This window comes from Lucilia sericata, unplaced genomic scaffold (genome assembly GCF_015586225.1).
Source record: "Lucilia sericata isolate MDLA Ls3-8-SP2 unplaced genomic scaffold, ASM1558622v1 Contig000042F_arrow, whole genome shotgun sequence".
In the NCBI taxonomy this organism is placed as follows: Eukaryota; Metazoa; Arthropoda; class Insecta; order Diptera; family Calliphoridae; genus Lucilia; species Lucilia sericata.
This window is the reverse complement of record NW_023994080.1, coordinates 275,324-294,939: the sequence shown is the minus strand read 5'-3', so window position 1 is coordinate 294,939 and position 19,616 is coordinate 275,324. Positions and strand designations below refer to the sequence as shown.

Below are 19,616 nucleotides of genomic sequence, written 5' to 3'. Positions count from 1 at the left end.
GTCGGGCACATTAGATATAGTTCTGAAAGTATACATACATAGATATGTATTTATATTGTTAATACAAATGCGTATTTATTCGTACTTCCTTTTACACTTCACATCATCTAAAAAACGTAGGCTGTCAGCGTATTTGTAAGGTTTACAAAACAAAAACTCGCGTCCGGAAGGCTGATTTTCTTTTTGCTTGTACCTTTTGTAAGCGTCGCGGATACTCTTCCACCTTTTCTTTGCATCATCATCTATCAATATAAAAACATTTTTGAAGTTATTAAAAAAAAGTTCACTAACCTGAGATTCCGACCGCTTCTCCAATTTTTTTCCACAATCCTTGTTTCAAATAAAAATTTGTATACATATGGGATTGCAAGTTATATATGCAATCGTGTTTTTGCACATATTCTATTAATTTTTCGTTAATGTCACTAATTTCATCAAAAAGTTTTTAAAATAATATTATTATTAGATTTTTTACAAAAAAAAAATAACGATTTTTTTAATTTATCTTGTTTCTTTCTTTTAATTTTTCGTTGACACAAAAACATTTAGTTTATTTACAAAATGTATGAAAATATGGTAACGTTGTTGAGAGAATGGGAGTTTCAAAATGAGAGCATAAAAATAATCGCTGTCAAAATAAAATAAAATCTATTTTTACAAGCGCATTCTACGACTTCAAAAAATGCCAATTTGTATGGAAAAAAACGCTATGCCCCAGTTCTGTTTCATCATTAAGTAGATTTGGATTTGTCAAAACTATGTGACAAATCTACATGATTGCAACTAGTTTTTCCCAAATCCACTAGATTTGCTCAAAACTCCTCCGTGGAAACATAGCATTAACGTTTTAGTGATGCCAACCAAATGTTAGTCGCTAAGAAATTTCCGGAACTGGGCGTTTAAAACTGTTTAATTTAAATGCAAATACAATTATACTCTACATCACCACTGGTATTATACCATGTTTCCACGATCAGTTGAATTATTTAATTCGGCCTCTGAATGACGATAGCCATTGCGTATGATACAAAAATACGTTTGTATCATACGCGTTTTCTATTTATTTGCATTTTTTTGTAATTTTATTTTTTATTTGTATCCAACCAATGAAAACAAACAGCTTATTTTGATAAATACTCGATAAAAACTAGAGATGACAGTCATTCGCTCGTAATTCATAAGGTAAGTCAAAGTGAATTATGTACAGCTTGTGTAATTCGCAGCAGAAATGGCGAATCATGTAATTTAGTACGTAATTGGAGGTTGAATGATGAATGGAAGCGTAAACTACGAATAATTGCATCATGTGAACGGGGTTTTATGCGTTTTGTTTTTAGAATTTTTGTAATAAAATTCGTACTGACTATTTTTTTTTTAACACACTATGGTGAAAGGCAGATATATAAGATTCAGCACAGCCGAATATAGAACTCTTACTTATATACATATTGTAAAATTAATTTCTTTATTAAATTCGTTTAATTAGTATTTATTTTAAATTTATTTAGACGTGACACCATTTTATAGAATTATTATATTTCTTTTTGTATACTATATGTATTTACAATAAAATAATAACTCCATATTTCATGCATACATAAATTTACATGAAACTTTCATCGTTTTCATTATTATCAGGATTATTATTTGGCTCTTTAATAATACTACTAAATCTAATCGGAATTGTGGTACCACTTGTATTCCGATTAGATCTCTCCAGAGCACTTGGATTATCACTAAGGATTGAGCTCATATCGGATTCGTTGCGAGAAATGTCACTAATTTTTCTCGTTCCACTCGAATTGCTTTCGGGATCACTTTCAAAGCTAACTTTCTTTTGCGTTTTACTATCCTCCTTGAGAATGGAGCGGGTGTTTTTATGTTTTACCAGTTCATAAGCACAAGTGTAAAGGAACGTGTACTGGGCCAAAGTCTGTACCATCTTCATTCGTTGAAAACGTAATTTCTTAACGGTTTCGTAAATATTAATTTTTGATTCATTCTTTAGACGCTGCATAATGATATCGAGTCCAATAAAGGTACCAGTTCGGCCGACACCTGCACTACAATGAACCACGATCGGCGAATAACTGGGTATTTTTTCCACCTTAACTTTGCGTATGAATGTTATTAAATGTGTGGGATCTGTGGGACAACCGTGATCTGGCCATTTCTTAAAATAAAAGTGTACAACTTTTTGTTTCAGCCCAAAAGTTTCATGTGTTACTGATAGTTCAGTGCGATCATAAAGATCAAATGAATCTTTCTTCTTTACAATAACATTGATGCCTTTTGATTTTAGGGGGAAATATTCGTGACACTTTATCTGTAAAATCAAAATTTAATAAAGAATGAATTTGTATGTTTATGGTTATATATTTATCTATACGTACAATATCACCTTCCCTGAACTGGGTGACCATTACAATAACTCTAACATTATGTTGTAATACCATACGCCAGAAATCTTTTGTACTTTCTGGTTTAGGACCTTGAGTTGCAATATATTCTTTGCGCCTCCGGTAACCCTTAAATTTGTTTAAACAAATTATGTATTTTAAATTAAAGTGAATCGATTACAATTATGTACCAATTGAAACTTACATCTATAAACGAAGCATTTATATAGTCAGATCCATCTGCATCGATATCCAAAATGACACGATTTTTATCATCTATAGCAAAAAAGATTGTTAAATTTAAGAAATTCCATTATATATTTATTTACAAATAAGAATATGTTTTTTTATTTACATGGAAATATATCGGCATAACGATTTTTGTTGTAACCCATTTCGGAAGCAGAATAACTTAGATCCAAAGCAACAGCCGTTAACTCTTTAAATTCGCGTGCAATTTTTTCTGGTTTCGAAAGGTCACGATAGAAAATGGCAAAATTTTTAGCTATTATATCACCAAATGAGTCCTCAATGCCGTGACAAGATTCACGTTGCCTTCCAAAAATGAAACCATAAAACACATTAACAAATTATCAAGAAAATACAAATACAACTTTTAATGCTAATGTACCATTTTATACGTTTTGTCACCCATAGATAAATAAAGCCAGCTATAAATGCCAATAGCAGGCAACTCGAAACACTGGCCAATATAATTGTCAATTCAATTAAAGCATCTGTTCTAAATTCCAAAATAGCGGCATCGTTATATCCCGATTTTGTAAACAAGCGAATAACTAAACTATACTCGGTATCTTAAACAACAACAAAATAAAACATATCTATTAGTTCTAATCGTCATTAGTTGTCGTGCTAATGTTCTGCTGTCAAATTACCTGGCTTCAGAGGACCATTACAATACGCTGATGAAGAGCCAACACAATCTTCAGTTCCAATTACAAACTCTATTTCGTTACTTGTTGCAGCTCTCCTAGAACGAGGATTCCAGTGTGCTGGGGTGGTTTGATATTGTGTAATACAATCGGAATTTTTGTCTTCATAAACATTGTTCCATGATTTTGTTGTAGGCCATTCTAAAATTGTATTCATTGCGCCATATCTCAATTGTATTTTATCGCAATCCTTTTAAAACAAAGTTCAACAAAGAAGCAATATTAAAATTCAAGAGTATGGAATGAACAATTTTAACCGATTTTTTAAATTTAATAGTATTTTTCTTTTTAAATAGTTAATTTAAAATAAATCCTTACCTTTTGCGATAATAATAAAGCCACATACATAATTGTTCCTGAATCGGATTCTAAGATATCAGCAGGAAAACGAACTATGGCCGTCTTAGAAGGATTACTATTTTCATAGGCCTCCACACGAGATTTATTTATATCGGCAACCTCTAGTTTATTAGGAACTGGAATTTATTTTCAAAATGAAATGACTTGAACAAAACCAAGAGCAAGTCTTAACAAACTTACTTCCAGCAGGTGATTCAAATTTATCTCTTACAGCTGTACTGAAAATATCAACATCTTTGGTTTTAACAGAAACTGAAACACTGTAACTATATTCGGGTCTCAAATTCGTTTCATTGAATATGACAACTCCATCACTATTGAACTCAGCCTGAAATTCTCTTTGAAAGTGGACAGTGTCGTAATCTTGACGACTGCCGGTAAATTCCAAAAGAAAATATTCAATTAAGCCATTTGATTTGCAAGGTGAAAACCAGCTTAAAATCACATAGGCTTTGTATTCAGAGTCTGTCTCAGATGGGCCATTTGGTGTAGATTTTAAATTTGTTATTGGATCAGAAACTATAGAATTTAAGAAAATTAAAAATTAATTAAAAATTACATGTTTTGAAAAATTAAATGTAATTTTTTCTTACTCCATGGTTTAGTAATAACCACATTTGGCGGAGTATACTCTCCTATGCCAAATTCATTCTTAGCTGCTACTTGTATACTGTATCGGGTGTAAGGTCTTAAATCGTTAAATAATAATTCCAAGACCGATGATTCTCGGCTAACTGGATCGGAAGAGTATGCGCTACATCTGCTAGGAATTCCATATCCTGCCTCCACAAATTGAAAATACAAAATATATAAACTAATAATGCCATTTGCATAAAGGGGAGGCGTCCATGTAAATGACAGCGTAGAATTTGTTCGGGTCTTAAGACTCAAATGTTCAGGCCTGTTGGGAACTATTTTATTAAATTATTAATATAATAAATAAAACTAATTGGGTTTCCGATTATATCGATTAAATTTTTTATAGCTAAAGCCGCAGAAAGATAGCAGCACCATTTCCAATAATATCGATCGTCGATGTGTGGTACATTTTCAAAACATTGAAAAATAATATATCGTGTACAAACGTGACAAGTCATATTTAGTGAATTATACAAGAATAGTAGAAAATGTATAACATTTCTTGTTTTTCATATTTTAAAAATCGGTTAACAGTTTTCTTTTTACGATTTCTCATTTTTCAATACCAGTTTAGTACCACAGACCGTATATATATAGGCAGGTTAAAGAACTTGTTGCTGTAACTTGCTCATTTTTAAAAATTTCAAAACCTTGAAATTGTAGCTTAACAAGTTAACTGTAACATGCCTTTTAATTGAAAAAACCGAAATTTTGGAAATGATGTCCGCTAAAAATTACCTTATTATTTATTCAATAATTAAATTACAATACTAGCTAAAATATTTGGTAAATTTTAAATCAAATCACAAAATTGTTTAATTTAACAAATTGCATTGATTTGAAACTTCTTTATAAATATTATAGAATAGAACAACTTACAATAGGATTCAGTTTTTTGGACAAATGTCTTATTAGCAGACCAGCCTGCAATGTTAAAGAATGAAGTGTTGCAGACATATTCGGTAAAAGGTGAGAGGGGTCCTATTTCGGCATTAAAAAGAATTACCAATTGACCTTTGACGTATTTTTCTGCCACCTAGGATGGAAGATAATTAAATGTTAAATTAATATTACATACATACATAGTATCTATATAATTAATAGGCAAGACGATTTTTTGTGACCCCTTTTACTCTTACAGTATACATCTGATCTTGGCAAAAATTATATCATTTTAAAGGTATTTGTTCGCAGATGTGCACAATATATATATTAATGAGATCGGTTCAGAAATTTAGGAGATATAGGAGTTTAAAGTTGTTACTAATACATAGAAACAATAGTCACACGTACGTATTCTTGAAATTAAAAACAAACAAAGCAAGAAACAAAACAAAAAAAGTAAACAACACGGCTTTTTGAAAAAAGAGAGGAGAGTGCAGAAACGTTTAACTTCTCTGTTGCTGTTTGATTTTTGTATTTTGCATGATATTTGTTTTTGTTGTTGTTTTTAATAAGGCTTAGGCAATGCGAAAATAGAATTTTATTGTTTTATATTTTTGTGTAAAGTGCTAAATTGTGAATGAGATAATGATCTATTTTGTTATAATAGTTGTGTTTTGTTGCTATCAATGAGTGTTAACGCTTAATGTTAGCAACAAAACGAACATTACCTGACTTGGCATCACTCCACAGAAGAAATCTGCTAAATCTTGAAATTATTTACATTTTCTTAAAAAAGGTTTTTTTATTTGATATTTTTTTTTATTTAAATTTTATTTTAAAATATTTTTTTATTGTTTGACATAAACACATTAATATTTGTATTTTCATTTTTGAATTGGTAGCACTTTTATCGACGTTAAAATTAACTTGTATAATTTTACACGTTAACTCCTAACGTTTATAAATTTTAAATTTATATGAAATTGCCTTTGAACGTTAGCAACAAAACACAACTAATATCGTTACGATTGTTACCAAATCGAAAGGAATATTTTTATAAGAAGTAGGACTTCAGTTTTATATTCAGAGTTTTCGATTGGAAGTTTTTCGTTATTAAAACTTTTCAAAAAAGTTAAATTGAAGGACATTCCCGAGGAAACAACGAACTGGGAATATAAAAACATGCGTAAATAATGCTTGGGGACACCTAAAGAAATGCCAAACAATGTACTGATATTGGTGTTTGAACTGGAAAATTATTGGTAGGGCATCAGTACCGGAATTCAGTAATTTTTTTTTAATTTTAAGTATTGATATCTAAAAGTAATGACAAATATCAGTTACATTAACGAATTTCCCTAACTTTTTAACAACCGTAGAATATTTTAAAGACAAATATCGGAAAAATATAAGAATGTCAAAAGTTATGTATTGAAATATTTTTAAAATATAAAATTATTAACGTGAAGTTTTAATTTATTTTTTACTTTTTCGATTATGTTTAACGAAAAAAATCGGTGAAATGAAGTTCAGAATACATACCACATAACGACAAAATGTTGTAGTTAAAAAAAATACTGAATTGCGGTACATAATTATTAGTTTTGATTGATTTGGAAGATTTAAATGATGGATTAACGAATTGATTCAGTGTCAGTAAGAAATAAAAATAGCCTGTAAAAAATATAAGTAAAGTTTAGTTGGTCATGCCGGTATATGATACACCGCAATAAATGGATATGTATATCGCTTATATGCAGGTTCAGCACAGCAAGGACTTGATGATATTCTTCTTTTTTTGGGCTATTCTAACCAATTAGGAAATAGTAGTGTAAAGTGAAAACTGTAAGTTGAATATGTGATGGTTATTTGTTATATAAAAATAGATACAAGTTGAAACTGCTAAATATAAATCATGTCTTTTGGGATGAAGAGTGTTTAACCGTACTTAGCAATTTATCGTTTATTATTCATTTACTTGCTATTAAACTTGCATATATTAACAAAAGACTGAAATTTATAGTTTATTAATGATTTCTTTCAAACAGTACTAAAAACAGTACTTGAGAAATTAAGGCCTTATTATGCATATACAAAATCAGTGTGTAATTGGAAGCCAATGCATATCGTTATGCGGTTCTATATGAAGGCTAATAAAAGGCCCATTAGAAGGCCTCATAGAATATCTACTATTAAATTCTATTAGAAGACATTAAAATTGAATAAATGTATGTCTGCTGAAGTCTTTGTCGAGTGTTATAAGGAAAAATTTATACAGCATATACCTGTTGGATGGACTACTAATGACATCCAAATAAAATTTATTTATAATTAGATAAGACATTATTTATTTTAAATATTTTTACTGTTTTCACAAATTATTTAGAACATTTCAACTCTGTATTTTGAACAGCTAACATTTCTTTACTGGTGTGTACACTGTACAGTAGAGTACTCCAGCATTGTGAACGATGCGTAAATATGTAGGGGATAATAAGTCGATAGAAGAAATGTTCGTTATTTTTTATTATTTTTAAAATAGTTGAAATACTTTTGTAAAACAAGTTGTATAACTAATTTTGACAATTGAGGCTTTAAACTTCTGATGGAAGTTTTACTAAAACCCATCACATTTTCTAAAAGAAAACATTATTCAAAGCAAATTATACACTTTGATAATATCAATAAAGTTAATTTTTTACCACAGATTTGAACTACAAAAATAGGGTTTTATTTTAGCTTATTTATGCAATTTTTCCAGCATTGGTTCTGGTCGAATTTCGACCGCTTGGCGAACTCTAGTATACATAATTGTACATGACAATTGTTAAAAATTTTGCACATTAAACATTAATTTATAATTCCTAAATTGTTTGTAATAATTCCACTTATAGTACAAACATATCGTCACCTACAACGCAAACGGCCCTAGTTAACATTTTTTTAAATGATACAGGAGATTAAAAAACTATTTTAATTACAAAGTTTGTTTCTATCACAGCAATTAATTTTTTTCAATTAACAAATTGTTTAATAGTGAAACTTAGATTTTTATGATAGTTGAGAATGGCATATGTAGAGGATAAATTTTGTCAGAGGAGTCATTAGAGTCAACAATAAAATCAATTTTGAATTTTTGATTAGTTAGGGCCGTTTGAGTTTCAGGGACGATATGAAAATGTTAATTTTTTTAACGTATCTTAAGAATAGGTCAAATTTTCGGATATCTATTACAGAAAATATATACATACTTAAACGACTACTTACTGCAATTGGGGCAGGACCACGTGCAATACAAACTATTCGCGCAAATATTGTGGCACATTTGTTATTAACATCTGACTCACGTGCACTTATTGCAAATTTTGTAGGATAGACACCCATCATTTGAACTTCAGGTGCTGGGGCTACCATGGAAGCGGTTTCTTCTTCAATATGCAAAAGTTCGCCATCCATTGATTTCGTAGTTGGTATTATTTGAATTGTATATGTCATACAGGATTTTAGCCCATCAATGAATATGGATGTATTTGGGGTCGATTGATCAAATTCTGGAATCATTTTGTTCTCATTGTCCCAACCGCATAGGCGATAAACATTCAAACATAAATCAGCATATGCAGGAGGTTCCCATGAAATTTGAAACGATAAAGGCTTAGAAACGATGGTAACATATTGCACAGCCGAAGGTCCTTAAATTAAAAATCGAAATCGACGAAAACCGAAATTTACACATTTCATTGGTCTTGACAAATGAGTTCTACTTACTGCCTTCAAGTGTTTCAAATGTTCGAGAAAACGATTGTCCCAATGATTCGTTTCTTGATCGAGGTGTAATAGTATAATTGTATTTACCACAAGGATCTAAATCATCAAAATCTGTATATGTATCTTCAGTATAGGTGTTTTTGGGTGGCGGTTCAAGAATAGGTCTTTGTTGGGGTCCTTTTATTTCAACAAAATAATCTTTAACACATTTTCGATGATGAACTGGAGGATTCCATATTAGTGAAATATTTGAATTTCCAATATCGGTTGATATAATTGAAACGGCGCTAGGTACTATACAAAATTGTATAAATATAATAATAAATATTTAAATTTAAAAGCTAAGAAGTACACTTACCTTGTTCTGGAGATACAAATGCTTGCTCTGATTTTATGGTTACATTGTTATTTATGTAGATCTGAAATATATAATCCTCGCATCCCTCTAAACCACCGATAACATAATCGTTTGTAGCTGCTTCTGTTAGATTTGCATTCCATTCGCATTGTATACCTAAAATCGGAATATAAAAATATAATTTGCAGTAGTAGTGTTCCACACAAGTAAGTATATCAAATATTTTAATTACTTTCATCTGGTATAGTTGTGGTGCTATTGCCGTCTTCGACGGAATCATCCAACAGAGTAAAAGTATGTGAAGTGTTCGCATCAGTAGCATCACAATCTTTAATAAACCATTTCAAGTAATAATACCTAACACAAGTTGTATGTGTTAACGGTCCCCAAGTGACCTTCATTTGGGCATTTTCATAAGGTACGATACTTAAAGTAACATTTCCGGGTTCTAAAAATGTTTTTTAATCATTATTCAGTATTAAATTATCGCGGATCAGTGTCTACAATTCATTAAAACACCGCATTGGTCGTACGATTTGGTGGCGTGATTCGACCACTAGATTCACTTACCTTCATATTCCGTAGTGCTTTTATTTGTCTGTGTTGAAATCAGCGTACTATTTATATTATATGTTTTTAAGGTAATTGTATACTCTCGACAGGGACTTAAAGATTCAAATAATTGAAAATTTATATCATTCGCTAAAGTAGACTGAAATGTATTACCGGCTGTTACTGCTTCAACTTGATAATTTAGGACACATGTACGATATTCAGTTGTCCAAGTAATATTTATAGATTCTGTCGACGTCAAAATTTCGTCAATCAATACTACTGGCTCTATTAAATTGTAATAATTAAATGGTTATTTAAAAAATTTTAGTGATGTATTTTAATCTATATAAATAAAAATGTAACATTTGTTCGCTATTGGATTAAACTCGAAACAAATTTTGAGGTATACTATATATTTCGATGTGTAAACGGTATATATTTTATGTTACAGATATACGTACTTATTATGTATATAATATACATTGATATATATAAATATTTTATTTTTTACCTTGATATTCAGTTTTTTCGTCTCGTGTTATTTCAACCATTTGTTGATTTTCATCAGTTAATTGTTTTATTGTCAGTACAGCCAAATACGTGGAACATGGATCAAGACCTAAACTAGAAAAATAATAGTGATGATTAATGATGACAATTAAAGGACAACCGTGTTTTTGATATAAATTTCTATAGGATGTTTAAATTATATAAAATTTTTTAATTAATTAATAATTATTACTTTTTTAAGATTAATATTTGCGAAAACATATGTATATTATGTACAATGTACATTTTACATACATATGTACATAATACCAGCGTACTCACTATGGTTCTAAAAATAACCGTCCTATAGTCGAGGATATATGGATATTTGTGTTAATTTTTTGTAATAGAACTCTTACCAAATATGATTCTCATTTCCAGCCGTTTCAACATTTTTGATACTTCTACATGTTACATTTTGCAGTTCATATTTCTCTGTGTCAACTACAGTAAATGCCAAACTATTTGATGTCTTTTCCACTTGTATTTCAATATCATCTGAAAATTAAAAAGTAAAAATTTAATAAAAAAAATATTATTAATGTATGCTCCTGAGAAGTAATGATATGAAATTTTAGCAATATTAAAAAAAATTGCAGAATTTTGAATATACATATTTCGGATGGTAATTCGAATATTTGAATTTGAATATATGTACATATTTCGGATGGTAATACTATATGTACATAGGAAATATAAAGATAGTCGATAGACCTCTCATTTGATATATAACCATATTCTTGACTCTGAATATAGAGTTTGGGATGTTCAAAAATCAGTATTGTATATAGTTTCTCAATTAGGAGTTTCTAGTATTAACAATACATATGCATGTATTTGATGATAGGTATAAAACAAATGTTTTATTTAAAAAAACATAAATTAATCTTACCTGTAGTATTCTCACTGCTGGTGTTCTGTCCATTGGCGTTGAATATTAAAAGTATGAAAATTAATATACATTCCAAAATTTGATATGGCGGTTTCCAATGTTTTTTAAAATAGATTTTGTTCGCCATAGTATTTACATGATAAAACTAGAATTAAATAAATTTAATAATTACATACAATATGTATAATAATAATAATAATAATAATAATAATAATAATAATAATAATAATAATAATAATAATAATAATAATAATAATAATAATAATAATAATAATAATAATAATAATAATAATAATAATATTTATTAATTTTTTTCTACATATTTTTCTCGGCTCTTACTTTTGTTTCACCCTGTTTAACAAAAATTGCCAATTCTAAAATAAGAAATCATAACAAAAATTAATCAATCTCATTTACAAAATTGTTCTTGTGAAATACCATGCAATATATACTTGTAGTAAATGATATAAATTTAATCACAGTTAATTATACGTTTGATTGTACCTTTATTATCAAAAACGTCTACTGTCAGTTTCTAAATTATCGTTAATTTCTGTGCGTTGTTGTTGTTGGGGGAGAAAATAATAATAACAAAAACAATACAATACAATCAATAATTAGTATATACGAAACACTTTTCACTGACTTTCGTTCACACTGCGAATCACTTGACTAAAGAACTCTGAACTCTGAAAATATTTCTAATTGTTTTATTCTACACTGGCTTTGTACTTATTTACATTTTTATAATTATTACCTAATCATTTAACGATAATTCTTTTGTTAAATCGGTATATAAGGTTATTGCAACCTGCTGTAGTTTTTCGGATTTAATGTAAATATGTACATCTTCCTTGGTATAATGGTTAATAATAATTTTGTACAATTTTTTGTTGACAAAGTTATTTCCGCGTTCTGTCAAAGAATACCAAGTAATTTCTATATGATTTAATTGGAAACTGTTTTAAAACAAATCTATTAAGAAGATCAATAATTATCAATTGTTCTATAATCGTTTTTGACGAACCTTATATACTCTTTACCAACTTTTCAAACTCACAAACCACAGGCTGTATACATACCTTTTATGTATGTATATGACGAATTTCAGTATATTTGAGCTAGAAGAAGTGGTTAAAATTTAGTTAAAATTTTCAACAACATACTAACATACAGGTCTGTCACACATTTCGATCGGAATGGTTTCAATTCCGTATTATTATTCCGTTCGATTTTGTTTTAGCTTCTTCAAATTTCGAATTATGTAGTTAGTTCACAAAAAATTTTAATTATATTGATTTTATTTAAAATTGATTCTGTTTAGCTTATCAAAACCAGAATCGTATATATTTCTATTCCAATTTTTATAAAGAAGCAAAAATACGTAAATAATTCCACTTTCGATCGGAATGGAAATCTGTGGCAGCTCTGATAACTTCGAATTTTTGAAATTAATTTAGATTTTTCTAACATAACATAAGATTGTTATATGGTATGTGTGCTAAATTTCAACTGAATCGGGCTACGAGAACTGGTCGAAAATTCAGTGACAAAATTTGTACCATATTACAAACCAACCAAACAAAGCGGACTTCCATACATACTTATTTATATTCCTGTTGGACCTATTTCATGGTCAAGGTTTAGAAATTGTAATACTTCTTGACCTAATCCAATAGCAGAGTTGGCCGAACAGGTGAACACGTCAGAGGGGACATTTGGAAAACTTTGCGGCTAATATACATATATACATATGTTTTGAAGTTCGAGTGGCGCCTTTATAATCGCGAGAACTTTTATTTCCTTGTATAGTTCGCATCATTAAGCTAGAGAGCGAGGTTTCATATGTAAGGTCCATCGCATTACTCTAGCATGAGCTTAGTAAGTAAAGAGACAGTTAAAATTGTGAAACTCAAAGTTTTCAGAACAGAGTTTTCGTTCTTCAAAAGGTATGAATGAATTTTCTATAATATTGAACCTAGTCATATAGATCCCGGAGTAAATGATAATCTATAAAAGTACGTTTAGTACGTTTTCGTTTTTTAGAAGGTACTTTTTGAATCATCTATAATTTTGAACCTAGAAACATAAATATATAAAATTAACTTTCCCGTAATCAGCTTAAAATTAGGAAATTTTTTCAAAAAAATTTAAGAATTTTTTGTTCACAAATTGTACTGAAGTCAGCAGTCGCTGGTAGGGATATATATATATTTTTCCCTTTAGTTAATCTAAAAATAAATTTTATCTAATGTTAGTACCATGGTATATTTAACAAGGTAGTCTCGTCGCTACAACAAATACAATAATACAAAAACAACAGGCATTTTGTTATTGTAAAATAGGCCAAACTGTCAAAAAAATGTGTGTGTGTAATAGAAAAACAATAAATAAACACAACAGAAATTTGCGATTTTTGTTTTAAAAATTTAAAATAAGAACTGAAAGAATAAGAAATGTCTTTATTTGCATCCATGTTTACGTAAATAAGTGTCCGGAATATTGAATATCGTAAAATTTAGCGTTCAGTTTTTGTGGTTGTTAATGCATTTTAACATCAAGTCATGATTTTTTAGATAAATGTAAGTAACAATTTCAGATAAAGCATAACAGAATGATAATTTTTCCATAATTTCTCTGAATTAGCTTCATCTGCATAACAAGTCTAAACAAAAATAGGTGAAAATTAAACTAATTCTAAAACTGTAGGTAAGAATGTGAGTGCATCTGTTATCAAGCGTCCCTAAAACTTTTACAGAGGTATCGAACTTCGTTGATTAAATTGGTGGTTTATACAAAGGTCGCTTCTATATAGCTTTTATAGAACCAGTTCCTGGGATGCTCTTTAATTTAAAATTATCATCGCCAAACTAGAACAGATAAAAGTAGGTAAATTGCATGCGTGCTATGTTTGTGTGTCACACAAACATAGGTCACGTTAAGTCTTAACTCCGGGTACATAAAAGCAATGAGTGCCACATTGAAGTCACACACAATATTATTATTCTCCAATCTTCATTATTTTAAATTAATTTAATTGAATTAATAAAAAATATAAAACTTAAATTTATTTTTTTACAATATTTCACAATTATTTTGAAAGATTTTTCAAATTCAAATAATTTTAAAATTTTCCATAGTAACGTAAACAAACATTTTGACAAATTGGCCTTAAGCAGCTGATAATCAGCTGTGCTGATGAGTATACCTTCTTAATCTACCTTGATTAGTACCCTTTGATATTTTTGACTACAATTTTGAACTTCGCAGTGTTGCCATACAAAATAACATAAAATGTCACTGTTTGCTATCAAGACAATACATGTTTTATAAAAAAGAAGAAGAAGAGAACTTTAACGAAAAGTTAAAAACGGTGTTCAGTGTTAAAAACGAAATAATTGTATATTGAATTCTTCATAATTTATACTAATCAAGAAATAAAACATTTTAATGTTTATTTTTTAACAATTGTTTTGATTTTTTTTTGCATCAACTGTTCACACTTTAGTATTTCTTGCTCAAGTTTAAACCACCTCCATTGAACGCTTAAACTAGCAAACAAAATTAACTAACTGAGTACTCAAAAATAATTCTCGGAGATTAATTTTAATTTAATTAGTAATCGTCCACCTAAATATTGGACCTAATATGCATCGATTGAGAGGTATTCCTATATGAGATTTTTCAAAAGGGTGTTCCTCGGGACACTCCAATATACATATGTATGTCTAAACGTGTACAAAACTCTCAACAATTCAGAAGCAATCGTTTTTAATTTTTTTGTATCTTATCTTCTTAAATACTTCTACATACTTAGTTAACCGTTGACGTACACATTCTATCGAATAACCCTTATTGTTCAATTATATAATTGTTGTTTTTTTAATGTTTCCTTAGCATTCTAGCCCCAGGAAATTGGTTTTTTGAGTATTATACTACAGTTTCCGATTTGTAGCCTTAACCGATATCCTCATCATTACTTTGCATGGTTTCAATATGCAGCTGATTGTTCGTTAATTAATTGCATGTTTTATGAAAGAACATACATACAAATCAAATAAATATGTTATTTAATGTGATTCATTCTATTGTTGTATTAACAACGTTCTTGTACATATAGAAAACGAAGTGATTGATTAAACATTCCACCCTAATAAACATTATAGGAACATAAGAAAATCCATCATAATGCTTTGTCATTGAATTAATAAATCGGAATTATTTCGAACTTAAAATAGTATTATATTGGATTACGTACCATATAGATATAAATAATACCCTGCTATTCTTTTGAAGAGTAAAACAAACATTTATTTGCACAGTTCTCGAGATAAAGGGCTTTAAAAAATATTTTTTTACCAATTTTGGGATATAATAACAGTAATGGCATTTTAATTATTGACATATCAGTAGAAGAAGCTTTGGTAAAATTTGCTTTAAGTTCAATTTCACTCGAAAATCGCATAAAAATATTAAGAAAAATGTAGGGTTAGATTTATTCAACTATATTCCCTTCATTTTTTCTAATAAATGTTTAATTTGAATTTTTGCAACTAGAGCCCAGAATTAACTACTGATAATTTTGTGAAATATTCGAATGTGCAAACAAGTGTGCGTAATCGGAAGTGACTGAATCTAATGAGACAAACAGAATTAATGCATTAACTGCCAATAAACTGAAATTATATATTGAAATTTGTTAATGGAGAAAGTAATATTTTAGCAAAGGGGATCGATGTAGGTAGAGTTTCCATTTCACTATTATTGTATCTAGATGTGTCTATAGATAATAATAAAAAAACACAACATTTCTTTCGAAAATGATCAATTATTATTTATTGTTGCCTATTATCAGCATTACACCTGATTTTACGCCACTTGAATGAGTCTTATCAAAGAAACTTAAAAACAATATTTTGATAAAGTCGAAAATAAATACAAATAATACTTTTAGAACGAAAAATTAGAAACAGTCGTTCAAATGCCAAATGCCCTCAGAAAATGAAATATACATACATAACTATGTATATTATTTCCTAATATGTTTTTTTTTTTTTTCAAAAATATACTTAATATATCTGATTTAAAATTATTCCCAACAATTGAATAAATAAATGTTTTATAATCAAACTTTAAAAAAGTATTCGTATGTAAGAACCACTTAATTTAAAAATAGTATGCGTCCACTTTCAAACGAAATAAGTTGAAGATGGTATTAGGTATAATAAAATGAGATATTTATATATCGCTCATTAACCACTAGACTGGCGTTTTTCCGAAATTGAGGTTTTTTGAACTGAGCACTTTCAAAAAAGTCAATTATTGTCGGTGTGCGAGTGAATGTCAAAACTAAAACCCAAGTTTTCATGTATATATATATTTGATAAGTAAAAATTTAGTTTAAATTCAGATGACCAGGTATTCTAACATGAGATTCTTAAAAAGGTTGTTCCTCAAGTGATAAACCTTAATCTAAAACCGTATTGGATTGTATGAAAGCTTTAACTGCATACTCTGCCAGAGATAAGGTGTACATCATATGGGTACCAAGCCACTCGGGAGTAATCGGCAACGAAAGGTCGCAAAACCATTCGACGCAATGAATTCTGTATTTAAAGTATGGGTGAGAGAATCCCATAAGACCTCTTGGAATAAGCAAAAGGTGGGTAGAACTACAAAGATCCTAATGAGAGCAAGAGTAGAAAACTCCTCAAAATGAGCAAGTCTGAGGTTAGTATGATGGTACGTAAGTATTCTAAATGGACACATAGGATTACAGGCACAGCTATACAAAATTGGACGTGCGGTTTCAGACGAATGTAGAGCATGTGGAGAGGACAGTGAAACTCTGGAGCATTTTCTTTGCCACTGTCAGGCTTTTGTCGAATTAGATCCAAATATCTTGGGAGTGATACTATTTCGGATATAACAATGATGTATTAATCATAAATAACCGTCTGCTCATAATTTTCATATTCCAAAATATTTAAAATTGTTAAGTTTCTAATTAATAAAAATAAAATGTATGCACAATGTATGCAAATTTTGCAAACCACTAGTCCTGACATTAAAAAAACTTTCGAATGATACTACATATTGTATATTTTGTTTAAGAAATAAGTGTAAAATTTAAAAAAATAACTAAAAAGGGACTTTTTTGTAATTGGTCCACCTCAAAACAAAGATTTTTTGAAGCTGGGTAAAATATTGAATTGAACATGAAAAATTTTGTCCCCCATACGATATTTTCTTGAAAACTGTCCAGCCCAAAATATTTTGAGTAACATCATATTACATAACAGCGATTATTTGGAAGGGGGTAACACAAGCACCATTTTTTTGTGAGTCGGTCTCTCTGGACTCCTTCAAGTTTTTTCATTAATTTGTTTGTTTTTGTTGAGTTTTATTAAATTCGATTTTCAATAAGACATTTCCTTCCAAATTACGAAGTTTGATGACTCAAACGTTGTCTGATCACGAACATATCAAAATACTTTTTTGATCTAAAAACCATAATATGTATTACCCCAGTAGGATTTTGAGTTAACTTAAAACTAACTTATGGTTAACCACAAATGAGTCAGAGGTGACTCAAAAGCTAACCATTTTGCTTATAAAATACTACTCAGTTTTCAATGTGATGCCATAGGAACGAGTCAGTACTCACTCACGATACATCAGTTTCAGTTAACCAGAAGTTACCTCATAATGAGTTAGCTTCTAGTGCACAAATGTGCAATTTTCTTATATTTTTATACTATTTTTAGCAAATTATAACTGATTGTAAATGCAATCATATGCAGCAACATTTCCTTTCTATATACACCATTATCTACGTCTTATATTCCTGAAAATGTTAATTTATTAATAATAAATTCATTTTTCATTGCTAAAACAAATTTTCATTTTCATAATTTACTTTTTTCAATACAAATTGTTTGACAAATTTATTATGAGTTTCTATATAATTTTTTATTTAAAATTTTATTGACATTTTTGTTCATTTCCTCGATCATTTTTGAGCTACTTTAAGGCTAGTCATTAATAAGTTAACAAAAAGTTAACTTGAATTTTAGTTAACTCACAAAATCCGACAGGGACGATTCAATATTTAATGAAAACAATTTTAAAGAACTATAGTATTTTTTTCATCAACTAGCCAATGCAAAATAGCTTTATGATATTCTAAGTATTTATAGTTTGTAATTACAAATTAATTTAAATACTTATAGCTGGAAATTATAATAAAAAAATAAATTTAAATAAAAACCGTATCCATATCATTTTATACCGAACTATTAGGGTATTCCATTGGTACTATTATTCACGTTTTATTTGATTTATTGACAGAAATACACAAAATGCATAAAATTTAAATTATCATATGTATGTATTTAAGTATGTATGTACCTACATACACACATATAGATGTACATATATGAATGTACAAAAGAATTTATATTGTTTTTTCATGTTTTTGTCACTTGCCAAATAATTGTTATATTAAATAAGTAAATAAAAAAATGTAAAAATAATTCATATCACATTGTTATCAATTAGAATCAACAAAACAATTATATCAAACTTGTCTTATATACATACATACATATGTATGTATGTACGTATTTTATATACATTTCTTTGTTATCGACACAATTTAAAAATCAACAAACAAACACAACTGATCTTGACATTTGTTAATGTGTAATTTTTACCAGATCACTCATATACAAATGTATTTCAAATTTGATTCTCTCAAACAATATTGCAGTTTTAATTTAAACAAATGATTCATCTTTCCACACATACATATGTATTTATGTATATAACAAACGGATATGCAAAAATATGTTTGAATATCAGCCGATAAGGCAGTTTCGCTGTTATTATCACACCTTGTTACCACAAAATTTTTATATGTATATCACAAAAACACAAAAACACACTTTTTTCATAAGAGAGCTTATTCTTTGTTTTTAATGTTTGAATTTAACAAAAAATAAGATTGCATTCATTAACATTTAATTTGTTGTTGTTTTAGTTTTATCACTATTTCGTCCGCCCGCACTTACATTTCACTTATTGAATTGAAATATTATATACTGCCGCACCAGACGATCTTTGATTTCTTTCTTTTTTTTCAATTCGCTTTCTTTACTATTTCAAAAAAATAAAAAATATCGACTATATCCGTCGAGAAATGTTCGCAAACTAAACGGGGTTTCGGAAATAAATAAAATATACAGTTAGTTACTCTC

General features: G+C 28.9%; 1 protein-coding gene across 2 annotated transcripts; it reads right to left on the bottom strand.

The window, feature by feature from the left end:
* Positions 1 to 1,473: 1,473 nt before the first annotated feature.
* On the bottom strand, positions 1,474 to 19,566 carry LOC119614378 (phosphatidylinositol phosphatase PTPRQ). 2 transcript variants are annotated; one of them, XM_037970513.1, is made up of 19 exons: positions 19,431 to 19,566; positions 11,359 to 11,503; positions 10,826 to 10,964; positions 10,429 to 10,541; positions 9,933 to 10,202; positions 9,595 to 9,810; positions 9,363 to 9,518; positions 9,005 to 9,298; positions 8,504 to 8,928; positions 5,231 to 5,387; positions 4,306 to 4,623; positions 3,893 to 4,231; positions 3,671 to 3,828; positions 3,296 to 3,542; positions 3,031 to 3,214; positions 2,755 to 2,954; positions 2,605 to 2,675; positions 2,394 to 2,528; positions 1,474 to 2,326 (listed from the first exon to the last, which is right to left on the bottom strand). In XM_037970513.1, the coding sequence occupies exons 2-19, from the start codon at positions 11,483 to 11,485 to the stop codon at positions 1,604 to 1,606; spliced, it is 4,272 nt and encodes a 1,423-aa protein (XP_037826441.1). In that variant the 5' UTR covers positions 11,486 to 11,503; positions 19,431 to 19,566; the 3' UTR covers positions 1,474 to 1,603. The 2 variants fall into 2 exon arrangements, with proteins under 2 accessions (XP_037826441.1, XP_037826448.1); XM_037970520.1 differs by having other exon boundaries at positions 10,429 to 10,536.
* Positions 19,567 to 19,616: the final 50 nt, after the last annotated feature.